Source organism: Pseudophryne corroboree, chromosome 6 (assembly GCF_028390025.1).
Source record: "Pseudophryne corroboree isolate aPseCor3 chromosome 6, aPseCor3.hap2, whole genome shotgun sequence".
Lineage (NCBI taxonomy): Eukaryota > Metazoa > Chordata > Amphibia > Anura > Myobatrachidae > Pseudophryne > Pseudophryne corroboree.
The window spans coordinates 59035444-59058137 of NC_086449.1; the positions used below are offsets into that span (position 1 = coordinate 59035444).

Genomic DNA, 22694 nt, shown 5'->3' on the forward strand with positions numbered 1-22694 from the left:
CTGTAATGTAGCATTTCGTATGCAGATACAGCTACAGTCGCACACAGAATATAGACATGCTGCATATTATTTTAATCAGCAGAAGCTGCTTGCGCATCCTAGCCACAAAGTAATGCAAATAAGATGCATTTTCAGAAAAAAAAAAAGGCGCCAGACGTTTGCAGAGCTGCCAGATGACTCATGCCAGGCATCTCCTGCAGAACTAGTGGTGGTGCTAGGGGGCACCAGCCAAAATCTTGCCTAGGGCATCATATTGGTTAGGGCCGGCTCTCTCTGAGAATGAGCACTATCCTGGGTACAGGGTAGTGAGTCTCCAGGGGAAGAAAGGCACTCAGCCATGCAGGAAACACAGTCCCTGGACATGGTAATGTGAAGGGACACACACACATAGAATATGAAAACACAGTTTTAACCCACACAGAGCCCTCAGGGAGACACAGAAATCGGAGCCAGCCACACACAGCGCCACTATAGCCAAGAAAATATTAGCTGGGTCGCCAAACTAAGGGGTAAATTTACTAAGATGGGAGTTCTATTTAAGATGGGATGTTGCCAATAGCAACCAATCAGATTTCAGGTATTATCTTCTAGAAGGTGCTGGATAAATGAAAAGTAGAATCTGATTGGTTGCCATGGGCAACATCCCATCTTAAATAGAACTCCCATTTTAGTAAATTTACCCCTAGGTCCCTTAATAGGGCTTAGTATTTAACACTACTCCCCGGCCCCCCTTCTAAAACCCCCTGGTACTGCTGAGGAGACTTGAAGCCTTTGTGGAGGAGCTGTGCTTCCCTGTAATTTCTGTCCGTGCAAGCTGCAGAGGGAAAATGGCGCTGGTGAGCTGAGGGATCCGCTCTTAGTGAAGCCCCGCCCCCTTAATGGCGCTCGGCTTCCCGCTTTTTTATACTGGCCTGAGGTATTTTTCTGTCTAACAAAGGGTTAAAACCCCTGTTAGATATGGGTGACAGTTTTGGTAGTCATTGGTGGCTCAGCACGGCCCTCACAGTGGGGCACATGCATCTGCATGTTCTCCTGAGCCCCCTGGAGCGCAGCCTGCACTCCTACCCTTGTGCAGCCATTCCTGCCGGCGACCCACTAACCGGGACACCGGCGCTGTACTCACCACTCTTCTCTCTTCTGGCTCTGATAGGGGTGGTGGCGTGCTGCGGTAGGGTACGCTGCGCTGTGGTGTGGCTTGCGAATAACCCCCCCAGGAGCTCAGTGACCTGTCAGCGGAGAAATGGGACCATTAACTCTTCAGGAAGTTGGGCCGTTCTCCCCTCTAAGTTCCACGAAGCAGGCAGGCTGGTGCCAATCAGCCCTGCCTGAAAACAACAAATAGGAAATAAATGCAGAAAACTCATCAGGAGCTTCCCTAAGCATGGCCGGCTCCTCCGGGCACATTTTCTACACCAAGTCTGGTAGGAGGGGCATAGAGGGTGGAGCCAGTGCACACTATTGATTTCTTAAAGTGCCCAAGGCTCCTAGTGGACCCCAGCCATTGCTGGATCTCGGGAACAGAACACCAGTTCTGCTCCCGCAAAGACATCAGCATGATGGTGCCCACCCACCCCGAGGAGATCGGTGGGAGCTCGGTTACGTCACTTCAGCCACATCTGGGATGGATCCTGCCAAGATGTTCGACGGTACTCCTCCCCAACGGTTTTTCAAATCAGGCTTACCAGCTTTGGAAAGTATGGGTGGTATGCTACTACTGGCCATAAACAAATTGGTCCAGTCCCAGGTCATTGTTCCTGTACCCATACTACAACAAGGACAGGGTTACTACTCGTCTGTTGGTCATACCAAAACCAGACGGGTCTGTGAAACCCATTCTGAATCTGAAGTCCTTGAATCCTTACCTGAAGGTTTTCAAATTCAAGATGGAATCTTTGAGAGTGGTGATCGCAGGCCTGGAACAACAGAAATTCCTAGTGTCCCTGGATATCAAGGACGCTTACCTACATATCCCAATTTGGTCTCCTCATCAGGCCTATGTAAGGTTTGCCCTACTGAACGATCACTAACAGTTTCAGGCATTACCCTTCGGCCTGTCTACAGCTCGAAGGGTGTTCACGAAGGTGATGGCAGAAATTATGTTTCAGCTTAGGGGGGTCAATGTAATTCCATACATGGTCGATCTCCTGATAAAAGCGAGTTCCAGGGAGCTTCTATTGCTCCATATAGATCGCACTATTCAACTTCTGTCTCACCACGGGTGGATCTTAAATCTGCAGAAGTCCCACCTGGAACCAACTCAGAGACTCCTGTTTCTCGGAATGCTACTGGATGCTGTAGCACAGAAGGTGTTCCTCCCAGAGGAAAAGGTGAGAACACTTCAATAAATGGTTTACATGGTACTCAGTCCTGCTCGAGTCTCCGTTCATTTTTGCATAAAATTATTGGGAAAGATGGTGGCCGTCTACGAGGCGATACAGTATGGAAGGTTCCATGCCAGACCCTTCCAATTGGACATCCTAAACAAGTGGTCCGGTTCCCATCTTCAGGTGCACCAGATGATTCAGCTGTCACCCCAGGCCAGGATTTCACTCCTGTGGTGACTACAGTCATCCAACCTCCTGGAAGGCCGAAGCTTCGGGATTCAGGATTGGATCCTCCTCACAACGGGTGAGAGTCTAAGAGGATGGGGAGCTGTCACCCAAGGAGTGTAGTTCCAGGGCAGGTGGACTGCCCAAGAGGCCCTACTTCCAATAAACATTCTGGAACTTTGGGCTATCCACAATGCTTTGCTTCAGGCGTCTCATCTACTAAGAGATTGGGTGATCCAGGTGCAGTCGGACAAGGCCATGGCGGTGGTGTACATCAATCAACAAGGAGGGACAAAAAGCTGGGCCTGCATGCGAGAAGTGTCAAGAATACTGCTCTGGGCAGAAAGAAATGCAAGATCACTGTCCGCAATCTTCATTCCGAGAGTGGACAACTGGGAGGCGGACTTCCTAAGTCGCCACGACTTCCACCTGGGGGAGTGGGGACTACACCCTCAGGTGGGGTTGCCAACAGATCGACATGATGGCCTCTTGTCTCAACAAGAAGCTTCGCTGCTATTGCTCATGAACCAGGAACCCTCAGGCGAGCGCAGTGGATGCACTGACTTTGCCTTGGCCTTACCAGCTGGTCTACCTGATTCCTCTGATCCCAAGGGTGCTCAAGCGGATCAGATATCAAAGAGTGGAAGCAATCTTGATTGCCCCGTATTGGCCCCAAAGAGCTCTTCTGGACTTGACCGTAGAGGACCCTTGGCCTTTACCACTAAAAAGGGATATTCTTCAACAAGGACCATTAGTCTACCCAGACTTACGGCGGCTTTGTTTGACGGCATGAAAGTTGAGCGGAACATCCTAGCTCACAAAGGGCTTTCCAAAAAGGTCATTGCCACTATTGTGCAAGCCAGAAAACCTGTGACGTCAAAACATTATCATCCTATCTGGCGGAGATATGTCTCGTGGTGCGAGGAATGCAAATATCCCTCTGCAGAATTCCATTTGGGAAGGTTCCTCATTTCCTGCAGGCTGAAGTGGATAAAGGCTTGCGTCTGGGATCCATTAAGGTTCAGATTTCAGCTATCTCCATCTTCTTTCAGAAGAAGTTGGCTCTCTTGCCGGAAGTTCAGACCTTCTTGCAAGGGGTGCTTCACATAAAACCTCCTTTCATGCCACCTACAGCACCTTGGGATCTGTATGTAGTGTTACGCTTTCTACAGTCCTCCTGTTTGAACCTCTGATGACGGTAGAAGATAAGTACCTCACGTGGAAAACGGTGATGTTACTGACCCTGGCTTCTGCTAGGCGTGTCTCAGAATTGGGGGCCTTGTCATGCAAAAGTCCGTACTTGGTCTTTTATGAGAACAGAGCGGAGCTCAGGACTAGACACAGTTCCTGCCGAAGGTGGTCTCCGCATTTCACTTGAATCAACCTATTGTGATTCCATCCGGTTCTGACACTTCTACTCTTCCGGAGGCATTGGATGCAGTGCAAGCTTGAAACTCTATGTCAAGAGGACGGCTCGGATCAGAAAGACGGATTCCTTGTTCGTGCTGTATGATGCGCGGAAAAAGGGTTGCCCTGCTTCAAAGCAGACCATTGCTCATTGGATTAGGCTTACTATCCAACAAGCCTATGCGTCGGCAGCCTTACCTGTTCCACAGTCTCTGAAGGCCCACTCTACCAGATCGGTGGGTTCTTCCTGGGTGGCTGCCCGTGGAGTCTCGGCCCTGCAACTATGCCGAGCTGCTACCTGGTTGTGGATGAACACCTTTCTGAAGTTCTACAAGTTTGATACCCTGGCCAAAGAGGATACCCAGTTTGGGCAGGCGGTGCTGCAGTTGTCTCCGCACGTTCCCGCCTGTTCTGGAAGCTTTGGGACATCCCCATCATACTAAATCTGTCCCCAATATCCCTTATGGATGCTAGAGAAAATAGGATTTTAAATACCTACCGGTAAATCCTTTTCTCGTAGTCCATAAGGGATAGTGGGCGCCCGCCTCTATGCAGTCACTTTCTGCAGGTTCTCTGTTACATGTTCCTGTTCAGCTGTTGCTGTTAATGTTGCCAGGCTTTGCTGGCTAAGTTATGTATTGGTGTGCTGGTGTCCAAAATCACCACACCTGTTGTTGTTATGTTCCTTCTCTCAAGTATGTCATTCTCCTTCGGGCACTGTTTTACCTAGAACTGAGCTGTAGGAGGAGGCATAGAGGGGAGAAGCCAGCACACCCAGTGGAACAAATTTAAAGTGCACTGACTCCTTTGGACCCGTCTATACCCCATCGTACTAATTCTGTCCCCAATATCCCTTATGGACTACGAGAAAAGGATTTACCGGTAGGTATTTAAAATCCTATTTTTCTTATCATAACAACTAATTGCCATTAAAGAATTAAGCCATAACATATGGAAATCATTGTTACAAAAATAATAAACAGACACCAAAAATAATTTTGTTTCAGATCAATTAGACCCGAACAGGGCAGCAAGCCTAACTACTAGCATGTATATATAGTTTTTTAGCCTTTTCAACAGTATCTGTACTGTTCTTTTGTACGTACTCTTTATCATGTTCTGTTTGTATGCACTTTGTGCAGAACTGAAGAACCTAATATGTTACTTTAGAAATATAGAATAATTATTATAATTAATACTTTGAACTGCTGTATAGCACGGCAAGAACTTTGGGGGTCATTCCGAGTTGATCGCTAGCTGCCGTTGTTCTCAGCGCAGCGATCTGGCTAAAAATCGGCATTTCTGCGCATGCGTATGCACCACAATGCGCACGCGCAACGTACGGGTACAAAGACCTTTGTGGTTTTGCACAGGTTCTAGCGAAGATTTAAGTCGCACTGCACAACGCAAGAAGATTGACAGGAAGGGGGTGTTTCTGGGTGTCAACTGATCGTTTTCGGGGAGTGTTTGGAAAAACGCAGGCGTGCCGGGGAAAATGCAGGCGTGCCGGGGAAAACGCAGACATGGCTGGGCAGATGCTGGGCGGGTGTGTGACGTCAAAAGCCAACGTTAGACTCAATGCACACGAAGAGTAAGTCCAGGGCTGGTCTTGTTTTGCACAAAATGTGTTTGCAGGCGCTCTGCTGCACAGGCGTTCACACTTCTGCAAAGCGAAAATACACTCCCCAGTGGGCGGCGACTATGTGTTCACTCGCTAGCAGTTTTTAGCAGCCGTGCAATCAACTCTGAATGACCCCCTTTGTTCTGATTATAGGGATAGTTGGGAAAAACATTCTGCACATGGCTTTCCCAGGGAGAGGAAGAGAAAAGAGGTTGAAGTGTGGTGTATTACAAGCCACTTCCCTTGTGGCTTGGCTGCACCTCTTCTGGTTGTACATAATGGACCACTTAGGTGGACTTTCTCCCAAGTCTAAATGTTGCCAGCAGGCAGGGCCGGCTCCAGGCCTACTAGCACCCTGAGCGAGAAAATGTAAAAGTGCCCCCCCCCCCCCCCCCATGCACGCGCCGAAGGCGCGCGCGCTCTTCGAAAAGTGGGTGTGGTCTCCTGAAAAAGTGGGCGTGGTCTCGTCCCCCAGCAGTGCCAGCTACACATGACATGCCCTCCAGCAGTGCCAGCTACACGTGCTAGTGTTCACTTTTTAGGGCAGGTTGCTGATCACAGGGAGGGCACATTTTTAAGTTAGGTGGGCAAAATGATGTACATACTGTAATGCTTGTTGTTCCCATTTCCACACGCTAAAGCATGGACAGTGCGCGCCGAAGGCGCGCAGCAAAACTTTAGGGGAGTTACTTCGTGGGGAAGGTGCGTAGCCACATTATAGTGGCAATTCACATTACACCACACAGTAGTGCAGCTAATACACATTGCACCAGGTAGAACCTCCTATAAGAGCACGTTAGACACATTGCGCCAGGTAGAGCACTGAGACACACTGCCCAGCCACAGACGCCTAGCGGGAACACTACATGATATGCCCCCCAGCAGTGCCAGCTACACATGACATGCCCCCCAGCAGTGCCAGCTACACGTGACATGCCCCCCAGCAGTGCCAGCTACATAAATGGCCACACAGTTCCAGATGGATAAATGCCCCCACAGCGCAGATATGCCCCCACAGTGCCACATACATTAATGCCCTCACAGTGCAAGATATGCCCCCACAGTGCAAGAAATGTCCCCACAGTGCAAGAAATGCCCCCACAGTGCCAGATACATAAATGCCCCCACGGTGCCAGATACATAAATGCCCCCACGGTGCCAGATACATAAATGCCCCCACGGTGCCAGATACATAAATGTCCCCACGGTGCATGATACATAAATGCCCCCACGGTGCATGATACATAAATGCCCCCACGGTGCAGGATACATAAATGCCCCCACGATGCCAGATACATAAATGCCCCCACGGTGCCAGATACATAAATGTCCCCACGGTGCCTGATACATAAATGCCCCCACGGTGCCTGAAACATAAATGCCCCCACGGTGCCTGATACATAAATGCCCCCACGGTGCCTGATACATAAATGCCCCCATGGTGCCTGATACATAAATGCCCCCACGGTGCCTGATACATAAATGCCCCCACGGTGCCTGATACATAAATGCCCCCACAGTGCCAGATATGCCCCCACAGTGCCTGATAAATGCCCCCACAGTGCCTGATATGCCCCCACGTTAGACACATTGCGCCAGGTAGAGCACTGAGACACACTGCCCAGCCACAGACGCCTAGCGGGAACACTACATGATATGCCCCCCAGCAGTGCCAGCTACACATGAAATGCCGCCCAGCAGTGCCAGCTACACGTGACATGCCCCCCAGCAGTGCCAGCTACATAAATGGCCACACAGTTCCAGATGGATAAATGCCCCCACAGCGCAGATATGCCCCCACAGTGCCACATACATTAATGCCCTCACAGTGCAAGATATGCCCCCACAGTGCAAGAAATGCCCCCACAGTGCAAGAAATGCCCCCACAGTGCAAGAAATGCCCCCACAGTGCCAGATACATAAATGCCCCCACGGTGCAGGATACATAAATGCCCCCACGATGCCAGATAAATGCCCCCACGGTGCATGATACATAAATGCCCCCACGGTGCATGATACATAAATGCCCCCACGGTGCAGGATACATAAATGCCCCCACGATGCCAGATACATAAATGCCCCCACGGTGCCAGATACATAAATGTCCCCACGGTGCCTGATACATAAATGCCCCCACAGTGCCAGATAAATGCCCCCACAGAGCCAGATAAATGCCCCCACAGTGCCAGAAATGCCCCCACAGTGCCAGATATGTCCCCACAGTGCCAGATATGTCCCCACAGTGCCAGATATGCCCCCACAGTGCCAGATATGTCCCCACAGTACCTGATATGCCCCCACAGTGCCAGAAATGCCCCCACAGTGCCAGATAAATGCCCCCACAGAGCCAGATAAATGCCCCCACAGTGCCAGAAATGCCCCCACAGTGCCAGAAATGCCCCCACAGTGCCAGAAATGCCCCCACAGTGCCAGATATGTCCCCACAGTGCCAGATATGCCCCCACAGTGCCAGATATGTCCCCACAGTGCCTGATATGCCCCCACAGGACCAGATATGTCCCCACAGTGCCTGATATGCCCCCACAGTGCCAAATATGCCCCCACAGAGCCAGATATGCAATGCCCCCACAGTGCCAGAAATGCCCCCACAGTGCCAGAAATGCCCCCCACAGAGCCAGAAATGCCCCCACAGTGCCAGAAATGCCCCCACATAACCAAAAATGCCCCCTGTGTGCCAGAAATGCCCCCACAGTGCGGATCTCCCCCCCCAAAAAAAATACCTGCGGCGCTGGGGAGGAGTACTGCTGTCCGCCTGTGTGGGAGCGCTGGCGGGCGGGCGGGAGGCCGGGCGAGTGAGCCTGAGCCTGGGTCCGGGCTGGCGGGCGGGCGGCCACTTGTGCAGGCGGGCTATGCGCGGCGCCGGCGTCTGACGTTAGATACCGGCGCCGCGCAGCGCGCATACACAGCGCGACCGCCAAATGCTGCAGCAGCACACACACAGGGCCGGCTCCAGCATCGAATATGGCGGCGCCAGCGCGTGGCGCCCATTAAGGGTGGCGCCCTGCGCGGCCGCTCTATTCGAACATGCCTAGAGCCGGCCCTGCCAGCAGGCCCCTTATGAAGAGCTCTTTGATATTAGTTGCTTACCTTGGACAGTGACAATTGTCTGAACCTCTGTTTTGGGAACAATATTTTTGACATCCAATGCTGGGATCATCTCTGTCTGTATCCCAGCTGTAAAATACATAATTAGAACAGTTGCACATTATCAGACATGAGGTTTTGTGGCTGCTATGTATAAGACATTTTAAAGATAAGCAATTTATATGACAAAGACACAAATTCATTATTTATCTTCATATACAGTATATAAAATTAACAGACTTTATTTCTCACAATAAAACAAAACTCTTTACGTTTGTTAGGGAAATGAAAATACAATGAGCTTCATTTCTGAAGTGGGAAATGGCTAATTTGCAGTGCAAGATATGCTTTGGTGCTGCTAGATTTCCTCCAGGGCTTGCATAGCAGTAGTGTGCCAGACCCTTGGGAGAAGTCAGGATGTTCCTCACTAAGGGGCTGATCAGTGCCGGTTCTAGCGGCGGGCGAACCGTGCGATCGCATTGGGTGCCGCTGCAGCACTTTGTGGCTCCATTGTGCTCCCTCTCTTCCCTCTTCTCTAGTACTCCGCTCAGGGGCGGGGAGGGGGCGGACTTCTGCGGAATGTAGTGCCCGACAGCAAGTATTCTTACACCCCCTTGGCAACGAGCACTCCCCTTGGCAATGAGCATGGATCCCAGAGCATGAAAGCCCTGACAATGAGCATGACACCAGCGCGTCAAACCCATCAACGAGCATGACACCCAGCGCATGAAACCCCTGACAATGAGCGTGACACCCAGTGCATGAAACCCTGGCCCTGGCAAAAAGCAGGTCATTTAAAAGTAATTAGAAACTTTACTGTAGGGCATAATGTATCACAGTCGTTGCGGTGGATGGCATAATATGGTGCAAGGGGCATTGCTGTGTGGGGCTTAATATAGTGAAATGTTTATTTTTTCCAGTGGTGGCCTAGGTCTGTTGCTGCAGGCTCAAAAAGTGGGGTGTAAGGTAGTCTTTTTCTGCAAGGCCATGCCTATTTTAGTGAGGCCACACCCATTTTGCGAGGCCATGCCCCCTCACCGGGAGCATGCTAAATAGTTTTTATTAAGATGTATATGTGGGAAGAGGAGGAGCATTTTTGAATGTCTACGGGGAGGGGGGGCGAGCACATTTTTTAATGCTCACACTGGGAGCCAAATTATCTAGAAACAGCCCTGGGGCTGATTCCATGTCAGATGGGTCTCTGTGTATGGCAGCAAATGAGTTTCTGCAAACGACACATGCACAAATCATAGGTAAACGCAGGAAGGGGGGTTCCAGTTGCCCGGAAACTAGTGATGAGCGGATTCGGTTTTACTCGGTTTTACTCGGTTCTCAAAACCGAATCTTATTGGCTCACTGATGTCACGTGTTTTGGATAGCCAATAAGATTCGGTTTTGAGAACCGAGTAAAACCGAATCCGCTCATCACTACCGGAAACCCCCTTCATAGTAGGCAGTGTCTCAAATTATGGGCCTAATTCAGATCTGATCACAGCAGCAAATTTGTTAGCAAATGAACAAAACCATATGCACTTCAGGAGGGGCAGATGTAACATGTGCAGAGAGAGTTAGATTTGGGTGGGTTATATTGTTTCTGTGCAGGGTAAATACTCACCCGCTGTACGAAAACACAGCCTAGTGATCAGGTCTGAATTTGCCCCATTGTTTTGCCCATGAGCTAACAAATTTGCTGCTGCGATCAAATCTGAATTAGGCCCTATGACCACGGTAGCAACAGTATATAATAAAATTAATATAGCTACTGCCACAACATGCAGTTTATGGGACAGAACAGAGTTGCTGCACATGCCCAGTGTAGCAGCTTCTTCCACCAAGTATGCTGTATGTGGAGATATGAGTGCTCAATCAGTGCACTGTACTAGAGAGTAGCTGCCAGGGAGAAGAGACAGGTACCTTACCTTGAGGTGGGAGAATGTGTGCTTAGAAAGTGCAGTACTGTCTTCTATTGGTTCTATTATGTTTGTTTGTTTATGTTTAACCTTTTCAGAACCACTTATGTTTATATTAGTTCAATATGTCTGATACAACCTATACCAGGGGTTCACAACCATTGTTCTCAAGACACAATTACAGTCCAGGTTTTACGTATAACCATACAAGGTGACTTAATTAATAACTTAGTTATGTAAACCATCTGTGCTCAAGCATGCATATCACTAAAACCAAGACAGTTAGTGCGCCTTGAGGCCTGAGCTTGGGAAACACTGGCTTGAACCATCTACACTATTTATAGTGTTAATTATTAATACTGTATTCCATACACTATCCAGTGTATGAAAAGACCAACGTGTACATTTATGTCCAGGGTCAGTATTAGGTTCTTTTACTGTTCCCTCGACTCCTGCACTTGCTCCAGTGTTCTGCGGAATGGAAATTGTTGATTACATTTGGAAACCCCCCTTTGGAAATCCTGAGTGATAAAGTGATAGTGGTTTTGTAAAGGTGAACTGAATATTAATTAAATTGTGTATTCTTAATTAGGCTGAAATGCACTCTATCACTCTCTCATCTGGCTGACAGCAGTGCTGGTAAGAGCTCAGCTCCTCTCAGCGTACATTTTGCTGTTACAACAGAAAGCAGAAGTGTCTATCTTCCTTCACAAAGCTTAGAAAGGACCAGTATTATCATAATTCTCAATGGTCAATTTTCGATTATCTTGCCTCTCCTTTCCAACACTCTCTCATCTGGAAGAGCCCAGGGACCAACTATCCATCTCTCGGCCCCAGGCCCAGTACAGACAGCAGAAGTGGGTTCTCTCTTCCTTCTTGCATCATCTTCAATAACTGCCCACGGTCACATTATCCTCAAACCTGCCCGATCCTAATCAACTTCTGAAGATGACAGGATAGACCCGGCCAGTACTTGGATGGGAGACCACCTAAGAATACTGGGTACTGTGGGCATCATTTGGATGATCACTTTAATCACTCCTATTTAGATTACAGGTTGAACATAGAGTGCTCTTGATATAGCATCCTGACACTTAATTCTATATTTTCACCATCTTTCATCTTGAACTCATAAATTCAAGATTTTTTTAACTTGGACTATATAATCTTTATTTTAATAGACAGAATAAATGTTATGTAATGACTCACCAGTACACTGTTTACTTCAAATTCCTAATCTGTTCATGTTTATATAAATCATGTTGAAGAGTGCTTCCAAAAAGATTTTTTTTTGTCTTTTCTTTCCCTATTTATACTTGTAGTTGATCTACAAAAAGTTTTTGGGAGCACCACCAATGATTAAGTGTTGCAAAATTATTTAAAACAATGCTGTTTATATTGGTTGATTATATGTATACATAATTTATTCATATACTGCGTAAGTTGGTGCGGAACTGACAACCTATACTGCAATCCTGTATTTGCACCTGCAAATGTCTACATTTTTCTCTGTCCTAGTCATACAGAACTCTGTCAAAGTCTATCTTTGCATGGAATTTGGTGGTAGCAACAATGACAGCACATGTAACCATCCTGACTTGTTGGAGTGTTATCAGAATATACTAGGCATACATCTAAAGTCAGTGGCATCACAATAGGGGTGCTAGCTACTCCTGGGGGTGCTGGCTCCTGCTCAGTGACAGTAGCTGGGTGCTGCACTGTAACATTTTGTGCAGCACCTGACTCCTATCACCGTGTAGAAGCCAGCACTGCAGACAAGGCAGTCTCTGGGGGCAGCTGGCATCTCCCAGTTGTGATGAAAACCGGGGGTTGAGATGCTTAGCCATGACCCCATCCAACGAAGCCATGCATCCTTTTTAGCGGCATGTGGCTATGGCACGTGTATGAACTACACTTACCGTACCAGGTGTGAAATGGGTAAGTGACGCCACTGCTAAAGCTCTGTGTGATTCTAAGCCACCCATACAGAGAAGGGAAGCCTGTTTCTAACGATTCTCTAGCACTTAGTAAGTACGCAGAGCAGTTTTCTAAGCTAGATTCCATTTTGCAGAGCGAGATTGCAGGCTAATGAGATATAAAGGTCTCAAAAGGTTATTCTTAAGGATGTTCAGAGCTGTGCAGATGTTCTTGCCATGATGGAAATCTGTTTCCGTCTTATGACTTTATCAGGACATAGTTTGTGCAAACTGAATGCTATAGTGGACAAGCGTGTTTCCTTTCCCAAGATAACAATTCAAACACACATGATTGCCATTTACAGTACATCACTCTTATGATTAGATTAGTTTAGGCCACTGTTAGGGCACAGCTAGATACCATGCGTCTCCTGAACTGACTATAACGGGTTTCACCTATAACAGCCGCCATTCCCGGGATAAGCAAGTTCTCCCAGGACTTACAGAGGTGACAGTGTGGATACTTAGGCCTGTACCTTGATATGTACTGGGTGGCCCATATGTGTGCACTCTTGGAGAACCAAGTAATTTTTCACTGCGCATCTGGTGCACTTAGTCAATTAAGCCTAACAGCAAAAACTCAGCATATCAGCATAACACAATTATGCAAACTGACAGGGCTAAAAAAATACACACCTCTGCCTTTTACTTCGGGATCCAAAGTCACGGTTTTCAGATTTAGTGCTATGCGCCTTCCTTCCGGCTGAAATAAAAATAAGTTTACTGCCTCAGAAATGTGTAGTGGTGTCCATGAAGCTGGAATGAAGATGCCTAGATGTGAGGTAGTAATTGCTGATCATTGTACTCTCTTAGCAAAATACTCATGTGATAATTTAAAGTAATAATTATTGCTGCCGCCTTTACATCTAAGAGATACTTTAGTCTCAAAAGCAAGAACTGCATCATAACCATCTCTATTACTCACCACGACCTTCAACATCTTCCTGACACCATCTGATTCAAATGCAACGGATGCTTTCACTTCCACTTCATGATAGCCCAAGGATATGGGCACAATGGTAAAAGGTAAAGCCAATGATGATTCTTTTTCAATGGTTACCTCTTGGCGATATTTCTTTTTACTAGTGGAGAGACTGCAGAATGCTTCATTATACGTCCACTCTACACGCACCTACACCAAATTGAGAAGATAAATGTGAGGGGAATATGAGATATATGTCTACACCATAAACTTGCACTGTAACTACTGCCCCATCAACAGTGTGGATCATAGGGTGTGGTCCAGGTGTGGATCATAGGGTCGACCACACTTAGCTCAACAGTGTCTAGGTCGACCACTATTGGCCAACAGTAAGTAGGTCGACATGAGTTTTGTTGGGGGTTTTGTGTCGTTTTCTCCGTAGAGTGACCGGGAACCCCAATGAGTGCACCGCGTCCCCTCGCAAGGCTCGCTTCGCTCGCCATGCTTCAGGAAGGTTACAATTCTCAATTGTAGTCCACGTGGATCGTAAAGCATGAAAAAGTTAAAATAATGAAAAAAATGTGAATGACTCATGTCAACCTTCTGTAATGTTGACCTAGAACATGTCGACCTAGAAACCATGTCGCCCTACTTATTGTTGACCTAGGTATGGTCGACCTAGAGACCGGATACCAGGGAGGACATCAATAGGAGTATTGAAAATAACTAAGATGAGAAAGGTAAGACCAGAAAAAAGGAAGTTAGGGAAACAGGCAGCAAAGTTATCAATTACTTTGGAGATTGAACCAGGGAGGGCAATAAATGACAGCAAAGGTGAAGGTGAGTGGCAAGGAAGAGGCAAATTGCATGAATTGTGTTAGAATACAATGAATGGAAGGGTTCTGAGAGCATGAAAAGAAAAGAAAAAGGACTACCACGCTGTCACCTTGCTAAACCTGGTGATGCGGTGTACTATATAAGAGTCCACTAGAGGAGAGGGTGGTGGTAGAAGTGGTGTGAGACAGAGAGATACAATAATCAGAAAGGCTAAGTTGTTGATGGAGTTGGAGAGGAATCGTTCATGGGTGGGTGCTTGCTTGTTACAGACAGACTTCATTTCAGAGGGCAGAGTGGAGGGCAGATATGTAAATGAGATTGTCACATTTGCTGATAGTGAGACAGATTTGGTTATGGGGAGAGTGTTGGGTTGGGGCACAAGCCGAAGCAAAAAGGGGAAATACCACTGGAAGCGTAAGAGAGAGAACAGCAACAGGCATTTGGAGTTTGGGAGAGGTGTTTGTAAGAGGAAAGTTCGGGACTTAATGGGGAGGGGGGTTAGAGCTATAGGGGGAGTTAAGAGAGGTGATTCAAAGTGAAAGGTGGGGGATAATACCAAGGGGAGGGATACAGAGGAGTAGAGACAGGTGAAGATGGAAGGATAAAAGGGGGAGGAGGAACAGGAAGGAAAATGTGATGGAACATTTGAGTGTCAAGATCATAAGTATGGGAGATAAAACAGTGTGATGAGAGGAACTAGGGGAGGAAAAACAGGAATAGCAATGGCAATAGTGAGATGCAATTTTAGTGTGGCTAAAAATGAGAATAACCAGGTAGAAATGACAGAGAAGTAATGTAATGAAGTCCCAGTGAGGGGAGAAGATTAATAGCAGTTTAATGTGCAGGCCAAGGATGGCAACAGAGGAGAGGTCCAGCTGGCTAGAATAAGAAGGTCAGATGGTGGTGCAGAAGTTGAAGCAGCAGTCAGTAGTGGAGCCCAGTGTGAGTAGCCTGGTCAGTAAAGAGTGGTTTGCAGTGCATGGGGAAAGGAGGACATCAGGCAGGAATCCAGGGGCCGCCTGAAGAGGATTATGGGGAGCATGCATAAAATAAAGATATGAGGGTTATGCCAAAGTACACAGGTGGCACTGTTTGGAGGATCCTATATTTACCAGTCAGTGAGATCCAAGTTAGGGGAGCAAGCAGGAGGGACATACTGTAATAGGTCCAGGAAGCAAAAATGGAAGAAGGTGGTACAGAAGATGAATGTCCAGGTAGTAGTAAATAAGCCAAAGATGTGGCCTTCTGTAGGCTTGATTAGCAGGTTGCAGCCCAGATGAAAGACTCCATGAGAGAATTATTAATGTTATTTGCACATTATATGATACATAATGAGCGCCTTTATTATGGGCTTAAATCTGAGTCACATGCAACTGCATATGTGGCCACAACTAGAGATTGTCATAGACTCCCACGTTTTAGTTTTGGCAAAACTGCCATTGGTTTTGGATCTGATTGTCTTTAAACATTGATAAAACATCTAAAATCATGTAGTTTGGAGCGGTTTTGTGCTTACAGTATTATTAACATCAACATTCATATCCAGTCATTTCCAGCCAATTTTTACAACTTCCAGCTCACAATATTGCTTTCACCAATATTGGTCAATGGCTGCAATGAACTGACTGGCTAAAGTAAGCAACAGAGCAGCAGCACAAACACATAGCAGTTTAAAAGACTATAGCACATCTATGAAATATAGTGACACAGCAGCTTAATAAACTATATGACCTCATAGTTTGCTTTCATTAATCAAGAACTAGATCAGAGGCATGAGGCCAGCACAGGTAAATGAGAACTAGATAAGAGCCCTGAGGCCAGTAAGTGTAAATGGAGGTAGAGGCTTTATTTAGTGGAAGCTAGGTAATTGATTGAATTATTGATAATTTAAAGTTATAACTAAAAAAAAAAGTAAAATGGAGACATGGGCCTGACAAAGATGTAATGGAAACTAGGTGAACTATATGATTGATTGATTGATTGATTGATTGATTGATTAATGTAACAGATATAGCTAGAAAGTAAGTACATCAGAGTCATGGGCCTTGCAAAAACTAGAAGACCATCAACATTGCCCAAGTAAAGTACAGCCTAGTAAAGTACATTGAAAAGAACAGTAGTGCAAGATATAATTGACTTTGAGCCCTCGTACCCACCCTTATTTTGTATATTAAAAAAGGACATAGACAGTTTAACAAGCCAAGCACTCGAGTAATAGTAACAGTCACCCACAGAACAGACAGTCACATTTGAGGTGTTTCCTTCCTATGGGACTGCCAGAGAGAATTGCGATTAATGGAGAGCTGGCTTCCTCTAGGAAGCCACACCCTTCCTGATTGTCAGCCCAATCCAGCTTCTATGGCCTGCAGACAATGCAGTCCATAGAAGCCAGGGGTTTGCGCATGTGCACTGAAGCCGCCTGTTGTATGCATGCGCCAGGACCCAGTACCTGTCAGCTCCATTGTGCAAGAGCTGGGACCCAGCTGTCCAGAGATGTCTTTCTCCTCTCTGGCATAGGTAGCGGCAGCTCCCCTACCGAAAAAAGGTAGGAGACACCGCTTTTGTCCTGTCCTCCCTGTGCAATTCATGTGCCATACGAGCCTTTAGAAATCTTCATGCTGCAAAAAAAATCACTACAGTATGTGAATGTCAGCATTATGTGAGACTGTGAATCGGGCCTTTAATGGTTCTTGAAACTGCCAGTAAAAAGTCCTCACCACCAGTATCTTTTTGGTTTTGTGGGGCCTGATACTTAGATGCATCTGCTACTGCTTTTCCGTAGGAATCAACCTATGCTCTCTGTAGATCCATGCAGATGCAAGTTAAATGTCATCGTGCACACTGTTTATCTATACACAGCTGCAACTGTTACCATAAGCATCTGGACATACACTCACTGCATGTTCGGTGCAAAAGATCCATCGGCTTATTTATCCATGGCAAGCGCATTAAATGGGACAGTTTCATGTGCCCAAATACTCACTAACCAGTTACCACCTAGAAACACCAATTTTAAGGAATGAGATGTAATTCTGCACTTACAGTGTCTGTATGCGCATGCGCAGTTGTTGATTTATTTCTACCGCTCATGTGCTGTATGGGGTATGGATCACCATATCTGTTACAAAGGTCTACAGTCATTATTTCAACAACTATTGGTCGACAGAGTCAAATGGTTGACACATGAAAAGGTTGACATGAGAAAAAGTTGAAACAAAAAAGTTGACACATTTTTTTAAGTTTTTTGGGGTCATTTTCGCCATCAAAGCACTTGGAGTCCTAATTAGTGAACCACATCCCCTCACTTTGCTCGCCATGCTTTGGGTAGGTTACTATTCTCAATCATAGTCCACGTGGATTGTAAAGTATAAAAAAGTTTATTAAAATGCTAAACCCCAAAAAAATCTGTGTCGAACATATGTGTGTTGACCATTTGTACCTGTCTTCCTTTTGTACCTGTTGACCATAAGCACTGTTGACCTTTTAAATGCTGACCTATTCTCCATGTCAACCTTTTGACCATGTCGACCATCAGTGTTTGACCTAAAGTGGCAAAATTTGTATGCATTCTTGACTCTAGATGTAAAGGCCCTATATACACATATTCCCCATTCTGAGGATATGATGCCATTTCCAAATATCTAAATCTGGATGGGGATCTCATTGTGGATCACAGGTCATTCCTTTTACACTGTATTTCCTTTATTCTCTCCCACAATTATTTTATTTTTCTGGATCACTTGTATTTACAGGTGATGGGAATGGCCATGGGGACCAAGTTCACCCCCAGTAATGCCAACCTATACATGAATGATTTTGAAAATACCCATGTGTGGGTGGATGACTGGGAGGCGTCCCTGGTCTTCTATGGCCATTATATTGATGATTATTTGGGTTGGGGATTTAAATTTGTCTAATTCATTTGTCACCAGTTTAAACACAAATGTACTGTTTATAATTTATCCTTCACGTCCACATATCACAGGAATCGAGTGGACTTCCTGGACCGGACCCTTGAACTTATCAATAACCTAATAGTTACATCAAATTATGTGAAAACAGTCAATACCAATTCATATTTACATTACAAAAGCTCGCACTATTAACCGTGGAAGAGCAATATTACCAAAGGTCAACTAATGTGACTGATACGAAATTTTATCTTTAATGGGGATTTCTCCAGAATAGCACTTTAGAAGAACATGTTCAATAATTTCTCATTGAGGGCATTGATTTTATCCTTAACAATAATTATTTTATCTTTAATGGGGATTTCTATATTCAAAGTGTTGGAACAGCGATGGGCACAAGGTTCGCTCCTAGCTATGCAAATATCTTTATTGGCCAGTGGGAATTGGATTCCATTTGGTGCAATAACCCATATGGAGCGAACCTGGTGTACTGGAAATGGTACATAGATGATGTGCTCTTCAAATGACATGGTGATAAGGAAACTTTTGGATTTGTTCTGTGCCTATTTGAATGATAACAAATTGAACTTAGAATTCTCTTTTACCGTTAGTGAACACAAAGTATATTTTTTAGATATTTCTTTATATGTGGAGGAGGGAAAATTCTGTACGAAAACTTACACTAAAGAAACTGACTCCCAATCATATATTGACATTAATAGTTGCCACCATTTTAATTGGCTAAATGCTATTCCACAAGGACAATTTAAACGTCTAAAGAGAAATTGTTCGGATAATAAGATATATCTACAGCAGGCTAATCAACTAAAATGTAAATGTATTGGGAGTGGATACAAGGAGTCAAGTATAGAAAAAACAATACAGGAATGTATCTTCAGGCATTAGAAAAGAGGGCATCAAAATCTTTAATATAAGTTCTCACACTCTGACCAACTATGAAAATAGTGTTTTAGCTAAAGGACTTAAGTATGCCCCTTCGACATGCATAAATGAGTTTGAAATATTTGTGGATGTACACAAATTTATGCGGAAACTCTGCATAATTTTTTTTCTCAACAAAGAAGAAACTGAGGATCTCGATAACACAGATCCAGGAGTAAAGACACCGTTTAGACCCAAATCAGTGTTCTTTCCATCCCATGTTAAGGGTAATTTCCTCAAGACTTTTGGGGAATTGATTCAGGATGATTTAAGAAGAATTACATCGACAGGATTTAAATAAAACTTGACATTTAAGGAGAGGGCTGCATTAAGGGATTTACGTTCTAATCCAGACCTGATTATAAAGCCAGCCGATAAAGGCAGGGGTGTAGTGGTAATGGATAAAGACTGGTATATGAAGGAGGTAGAGACTCACCTGGGTGACAAAAATATATATTCAAGCCTCAGATCAGATCCAACAGGGAAGGTAATCAAAAATTTACAAACCCTTGTAGAGAAATATAATACCTTGAATGTTTTAGAGGAGAGAGAGGTCAAATTCTTACTGAATTCTATTCCAACAAATCCCACATTATAATTGTTGCCAAAAGTGCACAAAAATGCTTTGCATCCTCCGGGCAGACCTATAGCCTCCGGCGTGGACTCTGCAACAGCCAATTTGTCAGAATATATTGATTATTTATTACAGCCTCTAGTATTGAAGAACAGCTCACATCTCAAGGATACTAGAAACCTCCTTAACTTCCTACCCATGATCCATTGGGAGGAAGGGTTCCAGATGGTCACAGTTGATGTTAAGTCCCTATATTCAATTATTGAACATAAAGATGGTTTTATTTGCTACAACCATGTATCTCCAGAATAGCACTTTAGAAGAACATGTTCAATAATTTCTCATTGAGGGCATTGATTTTATCCTTAACAATAATTATTTTATCTTTAATGGGGATTTCTATATTCAAAGTGTTGGAACAGCGATGGGCACAAGGTTCGCTCCTAGCTACGCAAATATCTTTATGGGCCAGTGGGAATTGGATTCCATTTGGTGCAATAACCCATATGGAGCGAACCTGGTGTACTGGAAATGGTACATAGATGATGTGCTCTTCAAATGACATGGTGATAAGGAAACTTTGGATTTGTTCTGTGCCTATTTGAATGATAACAAATTGAACTTAGAATTCTCTTTTACCTTTAGTGAACACAAAGTAGATTTTTTTAGATATTTCTTTATATGTGGAGGAGGGAAAATTCTGTACGAAAACTTACACTAAAGAAACTGACTCCCAATCATATATTGACATTAATAGTTGCCACCATTTTAATTGGCTAAATGCTATTCCACAAGGACAATTTAAACGTCTAAAGAGAAATTGTTCGGATAATAAGATATATCTACAGCAGGCTAATCAACTAAAATGTAAATGTATTGGGAGTGGATACAAGGAGTCAAGTATAGAAAAAACAATACAGGAAATTGAGAAAGTGGAGAGGTGAGATCTCCTTATAGAAAAACGACCCCAACAAAATAATAAGGATAACTTCGAATGGGCCTTTATAACAAGCTATAATTTACAATACAAATTATTAGAAAAATCTTTTAAAAAGAATTGGGGGATCCTGGCTATTACTGGACCTCTATTGTGACTGTCAGCTGTTGGAGCTGACCATCTGCTGGAGTGAGACGTCCCCAGACTGCCTACCTGGGAGAGAAACTGGTGACATTTTAAATCTTTGTTTGAACTGACTCAGGCAGGTTCACATTTCCTCTGGTAATTGTTTTGTACTTCAGTACCCACAGATCCATTGGAGCAATATTTTTATTATTTTTTATGTTTACTGTGTGTAAATTAAATAGACATTTCTACACATGATCTTTTTTACTTTCTTCCTCATGTGCTGACCTTTATATCGGTGTGACTTTATCTGAGGAGGAAACAGTAAGAAAGGAACATACAGTATTGTAAATTCAGTTTGTAATATCATGTGATTGTGGTGATTGGCACTCAGTGGGATTTTTTGTAAACCATATTTTGCATTTTCTTGAGTCACATTTGGGGTGGTATATGGAGAGGCACCCATTTGGTGTATTTATATTATGGAGCTGCCAAATTGTCAGTGTGCAATTTTTTGGAGTATCCGATAATTTTATTTTGCATTCTGTCTATTCTCTCCTACCTTGGATACACCATTAACAGCAGCAGACATGTTTAACTATAGAGATCACAGACAATCTATGCTAGAAAATTTATTTAAAGATGAAGGGGAAGACATAGAACTCCTTGATGAGAGTTTAGAAAATATCATGAGGAAATTAGAGACCACCTTATTGAAAGAAAATAAAATTTGGTGGGAAACCGTTACCCTAGAGAAATATATAGCACATGATATAATACAGAGGGGATTGAGGATAAATAAGAAAGCCTCATTTGAAACGGCATCCGACTCCTTTGAAGATGAGTGGGATAAAATTATTAACGAATGCTCATTTTCACTGATGAATCTGATCAGTGAACATAGAAGAGATTTGGCCTTATTAGATGAGGAGATCAAGAAACACAGGAATTTAATTACACTTTTTGCAGGTTTACCTGATTATAAATTGTTTGAAAATAGGACTGAGGAAAATATTAAGAAAAATTTGAAAATCCTGGTAGATAGGAAAATACGAAAATTTATTTGTGCAAAAAAAAAATCAAATAATGCAGAATATTCTGAGCCGAAATCCCAAAAACTCTGTTAGAGATAACAGGGATATACAATTGAGACATGAGGGAAGATATAGAAATTCAGAACCCTGTAAGACCAATAGAGGTTCGAAACAAGGAAAAACCTCAATGATTAGAGGAGAAATAGAACAAAAAGAGAGAATACCCCGAAAACTTCTTACTATATTCCCAATAGAAAGAAAAAACAGAAATACATGGGACTATGATGGAGGGAGACATTTGGACCCCGTTAGGAGAGGTAATAATGGAAGGAAAGAGGGAAGACAAACCCGGAAGAGAGACTCCAACTCGACACCCACCATATGTTGAAATAGATATGAAGTGCTAAATGACAGAGGGAGAGAAACCAATTTTTTAGAGAAGGGAGGAAGGAATCACAGATGGAGATAGGTAATAGGCCTCATAGAGGAAAGAGGGGCGGCAAGTGTAAAAGGAAAAATAAAAAGAAACGGAAGAAGAGAAAAGAAAGAATATGTAGGGTGGAGACTTCTGGAAATCAACCTGATTTCCCCCTGCAGACATTGCAGTATCACAAGCTGAGGATGTATCTTCAGGCATTAGAAAAGAGGGCATCAAAATCTTTAATATAAGTTCTCACACTCTGACCAACTATGAAAATAGTGTTTTAGCTAAAGGACTTAAGTATGCCCCTTCGACATGCATAAATGAGTTTGAAATATTTGTGTATGTACACAAATTTATGCGGAAACTCTGCATAATTTTTTTTTCTCAATAAAGAAGAAACTGAGGATCTCGATAACACA

The 22694-nt window shown here is 44.5% G+C and overlaps 1 protein-coding gene across 1 annotated transcript in view; it reads right to left on the minus strand.

Moving 5' to 3' along the window:
• LOC134936128 (complement C3-like) overlaps positions 1-22694 on the minus strand; it is a 613812-nt gene that overhangs the window by 179697 nt on the left and 411421 nt on the right. The window contains exons 21-23 of the mRNA XM_063931045.1: positions 13494-13700; positions 13205-13271; positions 8686-8772 (exon numbers count right to left, since the gene is read on the minus strand). Coding sequence (XP_063787115.1) covers positions 8686-8772; positions 13205-13271; positions 13494-13700 — 361 coding nt within the window. The remainder of the gene's footprint in view (positions 1-8685; positions 8773-13204; positions 13272-13493; positions 13701-22694) is intronic.